Here is a 17,812-nt window from a genome sequence, read left to right on the forward strand (position 1 = left end):
TTGGTCCTATATTGCCCACTTGGGTCCTATCCTGTTTGGTCCTATGTTGCCCACTTGGGCCCTATCCAGCTTGGTCCTATATTGCCCACTTGGGTCCTATCCAGCTTGGTCCTATATTGCCCACTTGGGTCCTATCCAGCTTGGTCCTATATTGCCCACTTGGGTCCTATCCTGTTTGGTCCTATGTTGCACACTTGTGCACTATCCTGCTTGGTCCTATGTTGCCCACTTGAGCCCTATCCAGCTTGGTCCTAAATTGCCCACCTGGGTCCTATCCTGTTTGGTCCTAAATTGCCCACTTGTGCACTATCCTGCTTGGTCCTATGTTGCCCACTTGGGCCCTATCCAGCTTGGTCCTATGTTGCCCACCTGGGTCCTATCCAGCTTGGTCCTGTGTTGCCCACTTGGGCCCTATCCAGCTTGGTCCTGTGTTGCCCACTTGGGCCCTATCCAGCTTGGTCCTATGTTGCCCCCTTGGGTACTATCCAGATTGGTCCTGTGTTGCCCCCTTGGGCCCTATCCAGATTGGTCCTGTGTTGCCCACTTGGGCCCTATCCAGCTTGGTCCTATGTTGCCCCCTTGGGTACTATCCAGCTTGGTCCTGTGTTGCCCACTTGGGCCCTATCCAGCTTGGTCCTGTGTTGCCCACTTGGGCCCTATCCAGCTTGGCCCTATGTTGCCCACTTGGGCCCTATCCAGCTTGGCCCTATGTTGCCCACTTGGGCCCTATCCAGCTTGGCCCTATGTTGCCCACTTGGGCCCTATGTTACAGAGGCTGATTTGGTGAGTGGTCACCCTGTGGCGCTTGTGCCTTGATGAGCCCTGAGAAATACACACACTCATACAGGTTTATACATAGTACTCAGTCAGTTGAGTAACTAGTACGATGCAGACCCTATGGTCAAAGGGTGGTCCATAGCCGGAGAGGACCTGCCAAGGACCCATATAGGGTTGCCATCTGGCCAGTATTATAAGTATACTTGCCTGTAAATGTATAATCCCCAGACTTCTGCACTTGGCTTGCCCCAGTCTCCTCTATTAGCTCCCACATTATCCCCCCACCGCCTCTATAAAACTGCCGTACTCACCAAATTGCCACCTAATGAAACATCTTTATGTCAAGCTCACTAACCAATGGTGGCAACTCTAGAACCGTGGTCCCTGCCAGCTTGTGGCACACAATACCCATTCCATACCCCAATCCCAGCCCAGTGTTTCAAAGTAGAATGACTCCCTACAGCCCTTAGATGGACAGACACAAGCCAATGGTACTTATGGAGATAAGCAGCATAAACACCGTGGCTGCCATGGCAACCTTGCAACTCTGGGCTCTTGGGTTCTGTTCCAATCAGAGCTCTATCTGCATGGAGTCTGTATGTTCTCCCTGTGGGCAGTGACTCCTGGGAATGATACACTGTATGACTATATCATGGCTCTGGCATGTCTTGGCACTTTATAAATAAAGGTTAATAACATAATTATAAGGGAAGAGCTTAATCGCTATAGACAATTATCATCATCTTCCAATGCATCTGGAAGGTCATGTCATACTGGGGCTCATAACATATTAAGTGACCTATTAAAGAATCTCGCCAAACTGGAACATTTTACATCCTTTCCTCTGAGCCGCCATTTAGTGATGGGCTGTGTGCTCCCTCAGAGATCAGCTGACAGGAAGTGATGTAGCTCTAACTGTAACAGGAAGTAGTGTGGGAGTAAAAGGCAGAACTCTGCCCATTCATTGGCTGATGGGGCCTAGCATGTATGTTTGCCTTGGTTTGTTTGTGTGCACTGAGAATCCTATGATCCCAGGGGGCGGCCCTTAATTCTTAAAATGGCAGTTTGCTATTTAGGATTACCCAATGGCACATACTAATAAAAAAGAAGCAGGGTTTTACATATAAGCTGGTTTACACAATATATTTTTATGGTGATCTACATTGTTTGTGGGTATAGTTTTCCTTTAAGATGGGTTGTAGGTGCTGCTTGGTGTAACTAGGCAGAATTGATGTAGATCGAGGGGGAAGTTCTAAGCCCCCCACTTTTGCATTTAGGGATTAACACCTGTGATTTGAGCGGCACGGAGCAGCAGCCAGGGGGCGCCGGTTATGAGACTGCAAGTGACGCTCTCCAGTGACAGCTTTAAATCTGGCTGCATGGGATTCTGGGAGGTTTAGATCCATCAAAGCTCTGCGTGGCACCTAATAAGATTCTGAATTATAGATGAATTGAAATTGCATTTTCTGTTCTGGGCCACTATAATCTGCCTTTGGCTTGGATAATAACTCAAACTTTGCCTTTAGATAGGGGTTCAGAGTTACAGATTGGGGTCAGGGGGGGGGGGGTTAGGAACTGATGTTTATATGGAGCTGTTTATATATCTGACCCGATGTACAGCCCTGCACTAATGCCTAAATGGAACGCTCTATTGCTACATACAGACAGCTGACTTGTCTTAGACATCCAAGATGCTCGTTTATCCCCATATGATTTGCCTGCAGATTTGTGCTTGGTACAGGGAATACGTGTAGCTGGCCACACCCAGTGGGCTACTAGGTCTCTCCTTCTCCTGGACCTCAGTGGCACATAAAAGGGAGCTAGTGGCTAGTCAGCAGCGACACAAGGCTGCTTAGAAAAGGGTAAACTGAGGCTGAGCCACTATCGCCATCACAACATGAGAAAATAAAGCTTTAAGTGTATTATGGGATACGTAAACCTTTAAAATAAGCTGATGTAAAATTGATGAGAGTGCTGTGCTAAGCTTTTACAATAAGCATTCATTATTTATTTTGTTTTGATTCTAAGATATTAAGGGTTAAAGTTCTGTTGATATTAATGCATTTTGTCACAACAGCGCCACCTGCTGTTAATTTTAGAAAATATATATATATGAGCAGAGAAGAGTCAAGTGATCAATTCTAAGCACAGCAACTTCCCAGGCCTTTCATCTTCTCACTAACTAGCCGGGCAAAATAAACAGCAGGTGGCGCTGTTTCACATTTATTATATAGGCAGAGCGAAAACTGAGATCCCTGGGGAATGAATATAAACAAATAGAAATCAACAGGGAGTGAACAGTTTATAACCAATGTGATTAAGCAGAGCTGGGCACTGACTTGTCTGCTGCGGTTGCACTCCCACTATGGACACGATAGCCACCAACCTTCCCCGATGATAGCCACCAACCTTCCCCGATGATAGCCACCAACCTTCCCCGATGATAGCCACCAACCTTCCCCGATGATAGCCACCAACCTTCCCCGATGATAGCCACCAACCTTCCCCGATGATAGCCACCAACCTTCCCCGATGATAGCCACCAACCTTCCCCGATGATAGCCACAGGCCCAGTTCTTGATGCAGCTAAAGCAATAATTGTGAAAAATTAAAAGGGGACACAAGGGGAGGGCAAAAGATAGGCAGAGGTGCAACAGAATTTAAAGAAAGGATAGAAAGCAGCCAATAGGCAGGTCATAAAAAGGCAAGTGACATTTATGGTACAAAAGAATCGCACAGTACTTCTGACCCCCGACCGATATTTGTATTGGATCGTTATCGATACACACAAAAAAAACTTTATTCATGCACATGTGACAGTACAAAAACCAGGAACAGAAGGAGAAATAAATGTTTAAATCCATAAATACTGAGGATTCCTGTAACAAAAAACACTAGTGTTCCATGGGATGCATTCCCTTTTATCAAGCACATTGCAGATACCTGCTCATCAGGGGCTTTGGTCCTATATACAGAATAAAAATAACATGGACAATGGAAGAGGGGCCTGCAAAGGATTCTGGGATACGCATGACTACCAGACTAACCCTGGATACAGATCCGGACTGGCATTCAAAATAGGCCCTGGCATTTGCCAGAACCCACAGATTGCCAGTCCGGGCCTGCCTGAATCACACACAGACTCACACACAGATGGAGCAGACGCACTGGGCATCGCTGTGTGTGCCAGATGCTTCCATTACTCCCGCTCCATCTGTACAATGTCTGTGGGCAATGAGCAGCTCAATAGGAACGACTCCCTATCCCGTGCCTGGGGAATGTGAGGTGAATAAATACATCATATATACACATATTCAACATTTACACGAGTCGTGCAACACAAGCCAAGTAGAATTGTGACTGTGTAGAATTCTGGGGGCGGGGCCCATCACAGTCTCTCTGTAGTGTTTCACTAAAGTCGCCAGTGACTCCAACGGGAATCGACTTCAAACAGCGGCAGAAGGTCTGTTCCAGGAAACCTCCTGACAGCCAACTGGCCAATGGGGAGAGATCTCCCAGTGTGGAACATGGTGTAGGCAGCAGTCTATAAAGCCACAAGGAAAGATGGGGGGGGGCTCTGCTCCTTAATATGGTCTGAAATTCCAGTAACTGGAAAACACGGAGATCTGAAAGATAAAGTTGTGGTATTAACTGTGGGTTGGCGGTAATTCCTACATTGCAGCTGCATATACCAACACCCCATTTCCATAGAAACCCAGTTTACTTTTCCACAATGCTGTAATTACAGAGGTCACAGACCCCAAACCTACAAGCCCAGTAACTAAGGAGCACTAGAAGCTGGGTGCCAGTCCAACAAAATTGGCGGTTCACTTTTAACTTTTAGTTTGTCTAAGCAACTTTTCAATTGGTTTTCATTGTTTTTGAATTATTTGCCTTCTTCCAACTCTGCAGTCTTTAAAACGGGGGTCACTGACCCCTGAGCCAAATAACTATTGCTCAGTGAGGCTAAAGATTGATTGTTATTGTTACTTTCTTTTCTATTTAGGCCCTCTCCTATTCATATACCAGTGTTTCATTCAAGCCACTCCCTGGTTGCTAAGGTAACTTGGACCCTAGCAACCAAATAGCTGCTGAACTGAAAATGAAATAACTACAAAACTACGAATAATAAAAAATGAATACCAACTGCAAATTGTCTCAGAATATTACTCTTGACAGCATACTAGAAGTTAATTCAAAGGTGAACAGCCTCCCAGTCAAGTTAGACTGCTGTAGCCCAAAAGTGCCACCCCTCAGATATTTGGCCTTGCTGTAAATGGCCCATGATTAGAGATAGTGGCCATGTTGCTTTGCATTACCTTATCCTTCAGTTGCTGGCAGAGCTGCAGCGACACCGTGAAGAAGACCAGAGCATCGTTCAGCCAGGGCACCACGCATTCCACTTTATGGACATGGCTGACTTCAAATCGTTGATTGTTCAGCTCACTGTTACAAAGAGACATTAACATTAGCACTCAATAGACCAGTTGTTATTAACCTGCAGCCCATTATATAGGGGGGGATTAGTATACCCACCGGACTACCTGCACTATCTGCCAACACTGCAGCTTAGTCTCTCTTAGCTACACCTTCCTGCCATAGAATCCTGTAGGTCACATTCAAACCTTAATAAGTCTATGGAAACACAAGTCTAAGGTGTTGATGCTAATCTAATAACTTCGGTTGAAAAAAAGACACACGTTAGTTGGAAAATGTAGTTCAGCGACACTCTGGGAGCCCAAGGGAGATAATGAAACCCAGAGAAGCTTATATACAAGCCTTTCAGAGTGGAGTGAATGCTCATAAGGCAAGTTAGGGTTAATGTTCCGGGCGCACACAACCTCGTGTTTGGGAACAGGGACACAAGTCGCTAGTGCAGTGTTTACTCACAACATGGCTCCTGGATTGTGCAGGACGGCACTGCCCGACGGTCGGAAATTCTGGAAACGAAAACAACACAGACTAAGTTTCATCTGAGATTAAAGGCAAAGTATACCCTGTTAATAAACAGAGTTTATCTATCTATATATATTTTCCTTAAACAGGCAGGTATAGCAAAGTAGGAGCATACTTATTGAATCATGTCTGCAATTTAAGACCTTTTGCTGCTCAGTTCTATCATATTAAGCAGCAGGGGGTTACTCCTTTCTAAATAATGTATGATATTAGCAGTGTAAAACTGTTAATATCATGAAAACTAAAAGTCAAGACATAACAATGTGTAAATTGCAAAAGTGCTAGCACTCTGAACTAATGTACATTCAGTTGTTGGCATAAGGTCCCCAGAGCCCAGTTTGTTTGTCCCAGTGCTGCCGGTTACCTTGGTGGAGTTTGGCTGGAGGGCATGCAGCTGGTACACCAGCAGGCACAGCTTGTTCACATTGACATAGAAATTCAGCAGGATGTCAGGCGGCAGCGCCGGGGTGAACATTTTCTAAGAACAAAAGGCAAAACATAATAAATGAGAAGATGCAGAGTGCCAGCTTCCTTACCTGCCACTGTAACCATCGCTGTTATACACTTGTTACTTGGTGATCTAAGGCAATCCATTTGGGGACATTTTGTGGCTTTTTCTGACTGCTGCTGAAACATATATTTTTAAATGTCTGTATCTCTGCACTTTTCTATATATTTAGGCAGAGTTGTGCCACCTAGTGGGCAAAAACAGACTGCACTGAGTGGCAGAAGCAAAACACATACGTGTAGGGGGAAATATACATGGAATCATTGGTCTAGATTAGTAATCTATTCCCTATGTTTAAGGTATAATCAGGAAAGGACTTTGTCATTGGCCTGGTCCTTGAGATTGGTCAGAGATTGGTTAGGGAGGCAATTGCTTCAGCCCCATACATTACCCAAAAAGCTGCCAACTCATTGTAGCCAAGTCAGCAGCCAATACTGGCCAGTGTGCGGCTCTGATTCACTACACACTAAAATACAGTCAGAGGGAAGAAAATAATTGCTGCACAACACAGTAGATGTACCGGCAACCAAGGGGATGCATTTGAAGGCGACTGGTGCCCCCCACAGAGCTCCCCCCGGTGGCACAAGTGTGCTAAAACAACTTCTACCTGTGAATAAGCCACTCTGTTAGTAGGTGCCCATTGGGATATGCCAACATGGCCACAGGTATTTATCTGCTTGGACCCAGTATAAGATAAGCCAATCCCAAAGGTAGGTGTGCCAGCTCCACAGAGTTTCCAGATTGCCATTTACCTTGTATGGTAACTAGAATACCAAATTTGAAAACCACTGTGGAATGGAAGGGTCCCGGACCAACCCCAGTCAAATAAAGCAAGTGCATTTACCGTGAGCCCGCTGGTGGCTACTTCTGGCAGGGTCATGGTGGCTGGCGTTGTCAGGCGGTTCCGAGCCCGGGTCAGCTGGAGCATTACCGCGTCCATCAGCTACAGATACAGGTTGAACAAAACAGAAGGCAGAAATGAGTTGAGTAATGAAAGAGAGTGGGACAACAGTCATTGGTGATGCATTTCATGCCCCATGGGGCGCTGGTGGCTACTGATGAAAGCCGGCCATTACATACTCCAGTAATGTGGGATGACTTGGGAATAGTTGCCAATGGCATACTCACCTTCAGCACCTCTGCCCCAGTCTGGAATGTGTAGTTCTCTCCGCGGTTGGTCAGTAAGTATATAGCCTGGTTGACGTGATTTCGAGCATCTTGAATCTGTCAAATAATTAAGCATGACCTGTCACATGTCCATAGAAGCCGGCCAATCGGTGTAAAAGGATGGAAAAGCTGCCGTGGGACAGCCAATAAAATCCCTTCCCTTTACCACCAATGTCCCCTCCCCCAGTTACCTGCTGCATCTTCCACTGTTTGTCTTCACGGAAGGCAAAGTGCAAGAGCTGATTGGTCCGCAGGGTTTTCAGATTCACTTCCTAAAAGGAGCACAGGGTTTGGGGCAAGAGGTTATAAAGACCCCCACTGCGGCGCTACCATGTATGCAGGCTAATAAGGGAGGGAGTAACTCATAATACATATACACCTATCCAAGGATAGTCTGTGGTATGTTAGGGCTAACACTTTATTTTCCAGATTAGCGTAATTAGCTACAAATTCAGCAGGATACTCACAGCCTGACACAAGGTGTCCCCTTGGAGAGTTAATATGCCCTTTACTTGATCCGAGCTGCAAGACAGGAGCAGACAATGGTCATTCATGTAGGGGAGTGTGTGGGGGTAAAATCATAGCTTTACAGTATGTTAGTTTTAGATCATTGCATTTAATCGTACAATTGATATCCAAATGTTTGCCGGAAGACGACAAAAATCTGAACACGTCTAGCCAGCTAAACTGCATTTCCATGGGGGATGAATGCTCATTGTTTCTGGGCAAACAATAGGGAGAGAGAGCAGTTGGGGCTACAAAACATCAAAGCCAGTAACAACATTGTTCCTAACCTGGAAGGAGTTTTTTTTTTTAGACAATTAGGGCTGTGACAGATGGGGAGATTAGTCGCCGCACGACAAATCTCCCCGAAATGCCATCCCACTGGCGAGAATGTAAATCGCCGGTGGGATGGCATACGCAGCAATTTGATGAAAAGCGATTTCGGTGGGATGGGATGGCATTTTGGGGAAATTAGTCACGTGGCGGCAAATCTCCCCATCTGTCACAGCCCTTACTTAGGATGAAGATACACAGAGCTACTTGTAGCAGCTACTTGTCCCAGCAACACCAGAAAATCCCCTGCCATAGACAATACAGAGAATTGCCTCTGCTAAAACACACGTAGAGACAATTATCAGTAAATGATCAGCATTGTCTGTTTCTGTAGTTGCTACTAGTAAAGGTGGCCATACACGGGCCGACTATAGCTGCCGATATCGGTCCCTTGGACCGATTCGGCAGCTAATCGGCCCGTGTATGGGGAGAGCAGATCGGCCTGGCCGACCGATATCTGGCCTGAAATTGGCCAGATCTCGATCGGCCAGGTTAGAAAATCTGGTCGGATCGGGGACCGCATCGGCTCGTTGATGCGGTCCCCGATCCGACTGCCCCATAGCCGCCCACATAATCCGATCGTCTGGCCCCAGGGCCAAACGATCAGATTATTATTTTTTTTACCTAAATGGTCCCCGATATCGCCCACCCGTAGGTGGGGATATCGGGGGAAGATCCGCTCGCTTGGCGACATCGCCAAGCGAGCGGATCTGCTCGTGTATGGCCACCTTAACTCAGTGTGTCTTCAACCTAGTGGTTAAAAAAGGATCTTCAATTCTGTAACTAGTAGTAGGGTAGTAGGGTTTAGAGACAGCGTTTAAGGACAAGATTTGAAACACTTGAACCTGTACTGACCACCTATGCTTTTCCCTGAACTAAATATTTTTTATTGTTGTATAAAATATGAGGAGCCTGAAGATTATTATCATTCCCCTAACCCACGAGTGAGTCAGTACTTGTATTAGTAGCTGTATGCTGCTAGATCTGTAAGCAGTAACCTTCCTTAAACGCATATAGACCTCACGCTGTAGGAGGAGACTGTATAAATCCATGGCAGACTGTGCCAAAGACAGGCCTACTGTGCTACTGGGGCAGAAGTGCTGCAAGTGACTGCACCCAAACTTGGCTTCTCACTGCTAAAATGAAAATAGTGCGAATCCACTATTCCTATAGCAGCTAAAGGTGGCCATACACGGTAAGATCCACTCGTTTGGCGAGAAGCAGATCTTCTCCCAAAATGCCCACCTAAGGAAGGCAATACCAGGCTAATCTGATCATTTGGCCCTAGGGCCAAACAGAATTAAAACAGGGGGTATATGGGCAGTCGGACAGAGGGTCGCAATCTGATGAAAAATCAAACCTGCCCAATGAAGATCCGGTGAATCTCAGGCCATTTATTGGCTGGGAGTGCCCATACATGGGCAGATAAGCTGCTGAACCAGTTCAAAGGACCCAAATCAGCAGCTGAAATCTGCCTGTGTATGGCCAACGTAAGAGTTCTGGCTCCTGTGGCTCTGCTTTAAAGCCTCCTCCCAGACTAATCCAGTAAGTAAGGCTTACATGACTCCCTACACACCCCTGTAATAATGCAGCAGTCTGTATGGAGAGAGGTGTGTAAGGAAGGAGCATTAGCCTTGCTCAGTGCTCACCTTGTGGTCCCTAGTGCAAAGTTCTCTTGTTTGGTGGGGCCCTCGCCTACACCTCCGGGAAGCGTAAACCTCCGGGAAGCTTCCTGCATGAGATAAGAAAGGAGTTATACCGGGAACTCTGAGTATCACTCATGTATTATAAGGGATAATGTACCCCCTACTGTATATGATAAGGATATTAGCAGTCACTGAGGGGTTCTGTGCCCATATAAAGGCACAAGGCTACGGATTATTGGATATTTGTGTATAATGAGTTAATGAGTAGAATGGGGTCTAGGCGCCTGACACTACGGTATAAAACACTGTTACAGAGAGATAAGGAGGGACGGAAGCAGCAGAAGTGAGAGAATACACAGAATAATACAATACAAGAGAGCCAGAGCCTGAAGCTTTTCTTGGAAACACAGAAAACCACACTGCACACAAAAAAAAAAGAAACCCCAGTCACCCACATCCTCTCATATTTCATACAGACAAAAATAAAACCACCTGAAAAAAAGCTACTTTCCCACCCTGTGCAGCAAATGGCAAATGGCCTTGTTGCACAAAGTCTACTATTGTTGTGTGTAACCGGGTGGGACACAGAGGCCATTTTTTTAGTCCCTAGCAGCCGCCATGCTGTGCCCCGAGACTGCTGCGCCCCGAGACTGCTGCCCCCGAGACTGCTGCCCCCATACCCACCTTCAAGATGTCCTGCAGCTGCTTCAGAACGGAATGGACCTCCTCTTTCAGGAGCCATTTGAATTCTTCCTCCTAGAAAAAATAAGAAAAAAAGAACAGGCAAGAAGTTATCAGTCTGTTCTGACTCCAGGTGTGTCCATCAGCTGGCTTCTGCTACATTGTTACTGGAGTCAAACCCAGCAGTGCAGAGAACAGGCTCGGACCCTGGCAGAGAATATAAACAGGCAGATACTACTTTCTATATTAATTACAGATACTAAAGAATGTCATTTATATAAACACTACAAAGCTGCTTAAAGATTATGTTGGTTTTACATCCCCTTTAAACGAAAAGTAAATTTACTTTCCATTCAGCGCCATAGGGGCCTATTTATACAGCTCTGAATCTGGCCAACTTCTGTTTATGAAATGCAGACGGACACGGTTTATTCATAACATTTCTCCAGCGTTGTGTACTTTGTCTATTTTCTGCCTCTCTCGCCTCGCCCTATTTATATATAAGAGCTTTAACATTCTTTTCAAGTAAAGTATTAACCAATCATTTTGGTCTACGGCTAAAGCAAAAATTCCACTTCATCTATGCACTTTTGTTCTCTGGACAGCAGCTGTCAGTTCTCCTACGCGTCTCCTAAGCTGATTTCAGCTACATTGTTTGAGAAGTAAGAACCAGCAGTGCAAAGAATAGAATAGCTTGTACGGAGAAATACTATAGAGCTATGGCCCCTGTACTAAACACAATTCAGCAGGAACAGCCCCCTAAGTTTGCTCATAGCCTGTACAGAGAGATACCATAAAACTATGGCAGCATAGGGATTCCCCTGTACTAAGCACAATTCAGCAGGAACAGCCCCCTAAGTTTGCTCATAGCCTGTACAGAGAGATACCATAAAACTATGGCAGCATAGGGATTCCCCTGTACTAAGCACAATTCTGCAGGAACAGCCCCCTAAGTTTGCCAGATCCCAAGCAAGCAGTTGGTTGCATCTGTGTTTATACCCTAAGTGCTGACAGTAAAGGGCACATACCAGGCATGAGGTATTCAGGCTCCAGGGCATTGTGGCTGCAGGGCATGGTAATGAGGCAGATGACTGGCAATACAAACAGAAGGGTTGGCACAGGCAGGATTTCTCTAGTTCTTTGCACTAATTCCAACCTGGAGCAGGACAGGGCTCCACTCGTACCTCCAGCCTTAGTGTTTGGTATTAGGACACCATTTGTTTAACCTTTGTGACCGATTTTGACTTAAAAGACAAGGGAAGTCTAAAGTTGTACCATAATAGTGCCATAATAGCTTCCCACTTAAATAGATTCACATTCACTCACTTTGCCCCTCAGTTCCTCTCACTGCACCCACCCCAAACCTGGGCCAAACATTTCCCCCCCGGGGGTACTACACAAATATCACCAGGGGTTGTACAACGTTACTGAAGGGGGAAGGGAGACGTCAACAGTTGGAAAGGCCCTGAGTAGAGCTAGCTCCATGTTCAACTGGCAGTGCCTGCACTGCACACAGAAAGTGTAGAATAGTGGGTGACATAAAGCCAGGGGTACCCTGTACAAAGATGGCAGCCACAAATGCTTCAAATGCATTGTGAATCCATTTGGCAGTGTTTATAAGGCAATGTGTTTCAGGAGACGTGCTGGGGAGCAAACTTACTTTCTTGTCCTTTAGAGAGGTGGCACATGGGGAAATTAGTAATCTTAGGGTGAAGACACACGGAGCTACTTAGTAGAAACTAGTTGTCACGGCTACTAAACACCAGAAAATCCCCTGCCATAGACAATACTGAGAATTGTCTCTGCTAAAACACACGTAGAGATAATCATCAGTAAATGATCAGCATTGTCTGTTTTAGTAACCATGACAAGTAGCTGCTACTAGTAGCTCTGTGTGTAGTACCTTCATTCTTTGAATTGCTTCTGTGAATTGCTCTGAGGCTATTTACCATTGTTTTCACTGTTGTCACTGACTGGAACTTCACTCCCATTACCCTCAATTTCCTTACATTCTAAAGGTGCCCATACACTATAAGATCCACTCGCTTGGCGATGTCGCCAAGCGAGCGGATCTTCACCCGATATCCCCACCTACGGGTGGGCGATATCAGGTAGCAAGTAACTTGAAAAAAAAATTGGGGCCAAACGATCGGATTACATTTGTGGTTATGGGGCAGTCAGTTTGGGGACCGCATCAACGAGCCGATGTGGTCCCCGATCCGACCGGATTTTCTAACCTGGCCGATCGAGATCTAGCCAATTTCAGGCCAGATATGGGTCGGGCAGGCCGCTCTGTTCTGCCCATACATGGGCTGATTAGCTGCCGAATCGGTCCAAGGGACCCATATCGGCAGCTATAGTCAGCCCGTGTATGGGGACCTTAAGGCTATTTGTTTGGACATGAAGGCTGTTAAGTATAATTTGCACCTTCAAATTAGTATGCTTCTTGTCACTTAATAAAATTGATGCATACGTTTTCATAGTGAATTGTGCCTGTGTGGTGAAATGTAATCAGTTAAGTCTCTTTCCTTTCTCTAACTATCTGTATAACAGAGCATTCTGTCACAGATCCTATCGGATACCCCCATTGTAAGCAGCAGTCCTGCCCTGCTTTATGGCTGAGATTCTAGCTATCTGTATAACAGAGCATTCTGTCACAGTGGCACAGATCCTATCTGATCCCCCCATTGTAAGCAGCAGTCCTGCCCTGCTTTATGGCTGAGATTCTAGCTATGTGTATAACAGAGCATTCTGTCACAGTGGCACAGATCCTACCTGATCCCCCCCATTGTAAGCAGCAGTCCTGCCCTGCTTTATGGCTGAGACTCTAGCTATCTGTATAACAGAGCATTCTGTCACAGTGGCACAGATCCTATCTGACCCCCCCATTGTAAGCAGCAGTCCTGCCCTGCTTTATGGCTGAGATTCTAGCTATCTGTATAACAGAGCATTCTGTCACAGTGGCACAGACCCTATCTGATCCCCCCATTGTAAGCAGCAGTCCTGCCCTGCTTTATGGCTGAGATTCTAGCTATCTGTATAACAGAGCATTCTGTCACAGTGGCACAGATCCTATCTGATCCCCCCCATTGTAAGCAGCAGTCCTGCCCTGCTTTATGGCTGAGATTCTAGCTATCTGTATAACAGAGCATTCTGTCACAGTGGCACAGATCCTATCTGATCCCCCCATTGTAAGCAGCAGTCCTGCCCTGCTTTATGGCTGAGATTCTAGCTATCTGTATAACAGAGCATTCTGTCACAGTGGCACAGATCCTATCTGATACCCATTGTAAGCAGCAGTCCTGCCCTGCTTTATGGCTGAGATTCTAGCTATCTGTATAACAGAGCATTCTGTCACAGTGGCACAGATCCTATCTGATCCCCCCATTGTAAGCAGCAGTCCTGCCCTGCTTTATGGCTGAGATTCTAGCTATCTGTATAACAGAGCATTCTGTCACAGTGGCACAGATCCTATCTGATCCCCCCATTGTAAGCAGCAGTCCTGCCCTGCTTTATGGCTGAGATTCTAGCTATCTGTATAACAGAGCATTCTGTCACAGTGGCACAGATCCTATCTGATCCCCATTGTAAGCAGCAGTCCTGCCCTGCTTTATGGCTGAGATTCTAGCTATCTGTATAACAGAGCATTCTGTCACAGTGGCACAGATCCTATCTGATCCCCATTGTAAGCAGCAGTCCTGCCCTGCTTTATGGGTACAAAATCTATTTGATGCCCACTATTTATACCACTGCAAGATCTTACATGTTTAATTAGTAGAGTGATTTAAGTAAGAAACCCTAGCAAGGCAAAGTAAACACCTTAGCTGCAATTAAATGAAATAAAGAAAATACATAAAAATGTAAGCAATAAGCTTAAATAATAGAAAATAGGGACATCTTGGGATGACAGGGTAGCCTTAGAACTGGTGTCCAGTATATCACAAACAGCCTTATTAAATTAGGGGTTATGCACAAGGGAAAAAAATGTGATTTGAGGGATGGGCTCTTGTCACAATACACCCAGTATTTTCTCTCATTCCAATTACTGGTAGATTAAATTAAATGTCCTAAGTACAACCCACATCAGTAATGTAATGTATCTGGTTATCTCTCTGTACAAGCTGTGAGCAAAGTTAGGGGCTGTTCCTGCTGAATTGTGCTTTTTATCCAAGAGCAATTATGGCTTAAAATATTTAACAGTAGACTGATCTTTTACTATGCTTTGAGTTGTTGCTTGCTTCTTTTAAATCTCGTTGTTTACTATGTGACAATGACAATAAAGATATATTCTATTCTATTCTTAGTACAGGGCAATCCCTATGTGCCATAGTTTTATGGTATCTCTCTGTACAGGCTATGAGCAAACTTAGGGGGCTGTTCCTGCTGAATTGTGCTTAGTACAGGGGAATCCCTATGCTGCCATAGTTTTATAGTATCTCTCTGTACAGGCTATGAGCAAACTTAGGGGGCTGTTCCTGCTGAATTGTGCTTAGTACAGGGGAATCCCTATGCTGCCATAGTTTTATGGTATCTCTCTGTACAGGCTATGAGCAAACTTAGGGGGCTGTTCCTGCTGAATTGTGCTTAGTACAGGGGAATCCCTATGCTGCCATAGTTTTATGGGATCTCTCTGTACAGGCTATGAGCAAACTTAGGGGGCTGTTCCTGCTGAATTGTGCTTAGTACAGGGGAATCCCTATGCTGCCATAGTTTTATGGTATCTCTCTGTACAGGCTATGAGCAAACTTAGGGGGCTGTTCCTGCTGAATTGTGCTTAGTACAGGGGAATCCCTATGCTGCCATAGTTTTATGGGATCTCTCTGTACAGGCTATGAGCAAACTTAGGGGGCTGTTCCTGCTGAATTGTGCTTAGTACAGGGGAATCCCTATGCTGCCATAGTTTTATGGTATCTCTCTGTACAGGCTATGAGCAAACTTAGGGGGCTGTTCCTGCTGAATTGTGCTTAGTACAGGGGAATCCCTATGCTGCCATAGTTTTATGGTATCTCTCTGTACAGGCTATGAGCAAACTTAGGGGGCTGTTCCTGCTGAATTGTGCTTAGTACAGGGGAATCCCTATGCTGCCATAGTTTTATGGTATCTCTCTGTACAGGCTATGAGCAAACTTAGGGGGCTGTTCCTGCTGAATTGTGCTTAGTACAGGGGAATCCCTATGCTGCCATAGTTTTATGGTATCTCTCTGTACAGGCTATGAGCAAACTTAGGGGGCTGTTCCTGCTGAATTGTGCTTAGTACAGGGGAATCCCTATGCTGCCATAGTTTTATGGTATCTCTCTGTACAGGCTATGAGCAAACTTAGGGGGCTGTTCCTGATAACTATGCTGGCATTTATTTTTTTAAAAAGAAAAAGCAATTTTACAATATTGTTTGTACAGAGTCCGTAAGGGGCCACTCCTGCAGAATTGTGCTTAGCACAGGGGATCTTAGTAATAAAAATATCTGAAGCAGTCATGTGCAAAGGGAAACTGTAACCTTTAATCAGAAGTCATGAGACTTCCTAAGAGCAGAGATCAGAGTATTGGGCCCTACCTGTACAAGCAAAAATCCCATTGCTCCTAATAACTATACAACTGTAATTGGTCATTACAACATGCAGTTAATTATATAAGGCCGTTACCCCTTGAACCCTCCCATTAAAGCTTCTCACAAAAGATATTGCCCTCCTTTGGATGAAAATAGTTAATTTGCTATTATCTACCCCGGGGGCCTCTTCCTTCCTCTGCTCTTTGGTCGAGAGACGTTGGTCCCTAAGGCCACGCCTGACCAGGGCAAGCGGATTTCTTTCCGCACTTCCCACCCTTTCCTGCACATCAGGGATTTTCTCAAGAACATTCTGGCAGCAATAACTGAAATTCACATTTGTTTATCCCTTTCTGCCCTTTCTGTTCTCTAGTTCTAACTCATGAATCAATGTATCTGCAGCACTGTTTTGCAGTCAGAATCAGATGCTAAATCTGATTCTACCCGAGTCCCCCCCTCTGCCCCTGGGGTTACTGAGTGTATCTGATACACAATAGGACTGTAACATCCCCATCCCGTGCATATGATGGGAGCGACGCTTACGGGTGTTTAGATCGAGCTTCATGTGACCCCAACCATCCCGGCTCAGCAGCCAAAACAAAATTCCTGGAAATTGCTGTCAGCCAACGACTGAATCATTCTGCAGTCAAACTTTAAAGGGGATATAAACCCTAAAATACTAAATGTTGCCTTTCCAATGTCATTGCAATTAGGTTTAGTTCCCCTTTAAACAAGGATTGTTATGCATCCCAGCATCCAGGCAGTCAAAGGGGAAGATCTCAGGTTGCTTAAGATCCCGTATGCACAAGCGCTTATATTCGACGTGCATTGCACAATCCAGCGTGACTTAACCCTTTGCTGACACACAAAACCACACGCCTGTACCTGTCGCACTATCTCTCCCCACACAGGCAGCAGTGACAGATACACACTCAGTATAAAGCAGGGAGCCAATCCCAGCAGCAGGGAAGCCATTGTTTACACCATACACATCCATGCGGAATCTACAGGCAGCAGTGCAACAGGGACGGTGCTTGTTCCTAATGTGAAGGGCAGGAAAGGTGAATACTGCGATGCATTAACCCAATTGGGTTATGATCAATACCAGGTAGTGTTGGGGGCCCCTACATGCTGGATCATGGGGCCACACTCACAAACCTTGTGCCTAATTATAGGGCCACAATGTGACCCAGTATAAATGCAACCTCAGGGGCCCCAGTGATATACTGAATAGGAATTAATATTGGGATTATGGACATGGCAACCCAAGCTAACACTATAGGGCCCCTACTCAGGCCCTGGAACCCAATATTGATTTATATTATAGTAGTATATATCTATATAATCAGCAGTAGGGATCAGGATGGGGACTGTGGCCCCTAAGTGAGGGGCCCAATGACTAAACAGAACAAGAAGAATGATTGGATAAGGGAACAGCTGTTGCTGCTGCAGAATCTCCAATAACAACATCCTCCTACAATGACCCACTGCAACCTGCAAACGCCAAGCAGCGGGTACCCGGGTAACAGAGCCAGCACCGCACTCACCAAAACGCTTCTCTCCGTGCTGCTCGCCGATGCGGCCGCTGTAGCCATCCTGAGCCCAGTGGGTCTCTCCGACCTACCATACGGACTACAGAGCCGGCAGGAGCTCCGCCCAGAGCCGGTATTGGCTAAGAGATGCTCTCTGCCGCATCTGA

The 17,812-nt window shown here is 45.8% G+C and overlaps 1 protein-coding gene across 1 annotated transcript; it reads right to left on the reverse strand.

Moving 5' to 3' along the window:
• Positions 1–3,552: 3,552 nt before the first annotated feature.
• Positions 3,553–17,812, reverse strand: rogdi (rogdi homolog). Its single transcript, XM_002941044.5, has 11 exons — positions 17,661–17,812; positions 10,576–10,647; positions 9,895–9,977; positions 7,876–7,930; positions 7,600–7,680; positions 7,370–7,465; positions 7,086–7,184; positions 6,098–6,211; positions 5,668–5,717; positions 5,097–5,223; positions 3,553–4,403 (listed from the first exon to the last, which is right to left on the reverse strand). Exons 1-11 carry the CDS (start codon positions 17,706–17,708, stop codon positions 4,362–4,364), a joined length of 867 nt encoding a protein of 288 aa, XP_002941090.1. The 5' UTR covers positions 17,709–17,812; the 3' UTR covers positions 3,553–4,361.

The sequence above is a fragment of the Xenopus tropicalis genome, chromosome 9 (genome assembly GCF_000004195.4).
Source record: "Xenopus tropicalis strain Nigerian chromosome 9, UCB_Xtro_10.0, whole genome shotgun sequence".
In the NCBI taxonomy this organism is placed as follows: Eukaryota; Metazoa; Chordata; class Amphibia; order Anura; family Pipidae; genus Xenopus; species Xenopus tropicalis.

Bases quoted from the DNA above. Each gene is read 5' to 3' on its own strand.
- rogdi (XM_002941044.5), bottom strand. From the start codon at position 17,708: ATGGCTACAGCGGCCGCATCGGCGAGCAGCACGGAGAGAAGCGTTTTG. The intron at 10,648-17,660 runs GTGAGTGCGGTG...TATTTTTTCTAG, and splicing joins GCACGGAGAGAAGCGTTTTG to GAGGAAGAATTCAAATGGCT. The intron at 5,718-6,097 runs GTAACCGGCAGC...TTTCGTTTCCAG, and splicing joins TCCAGCCAAACTCCACCAAG to AATTTCCGACCGTCGGGCAG.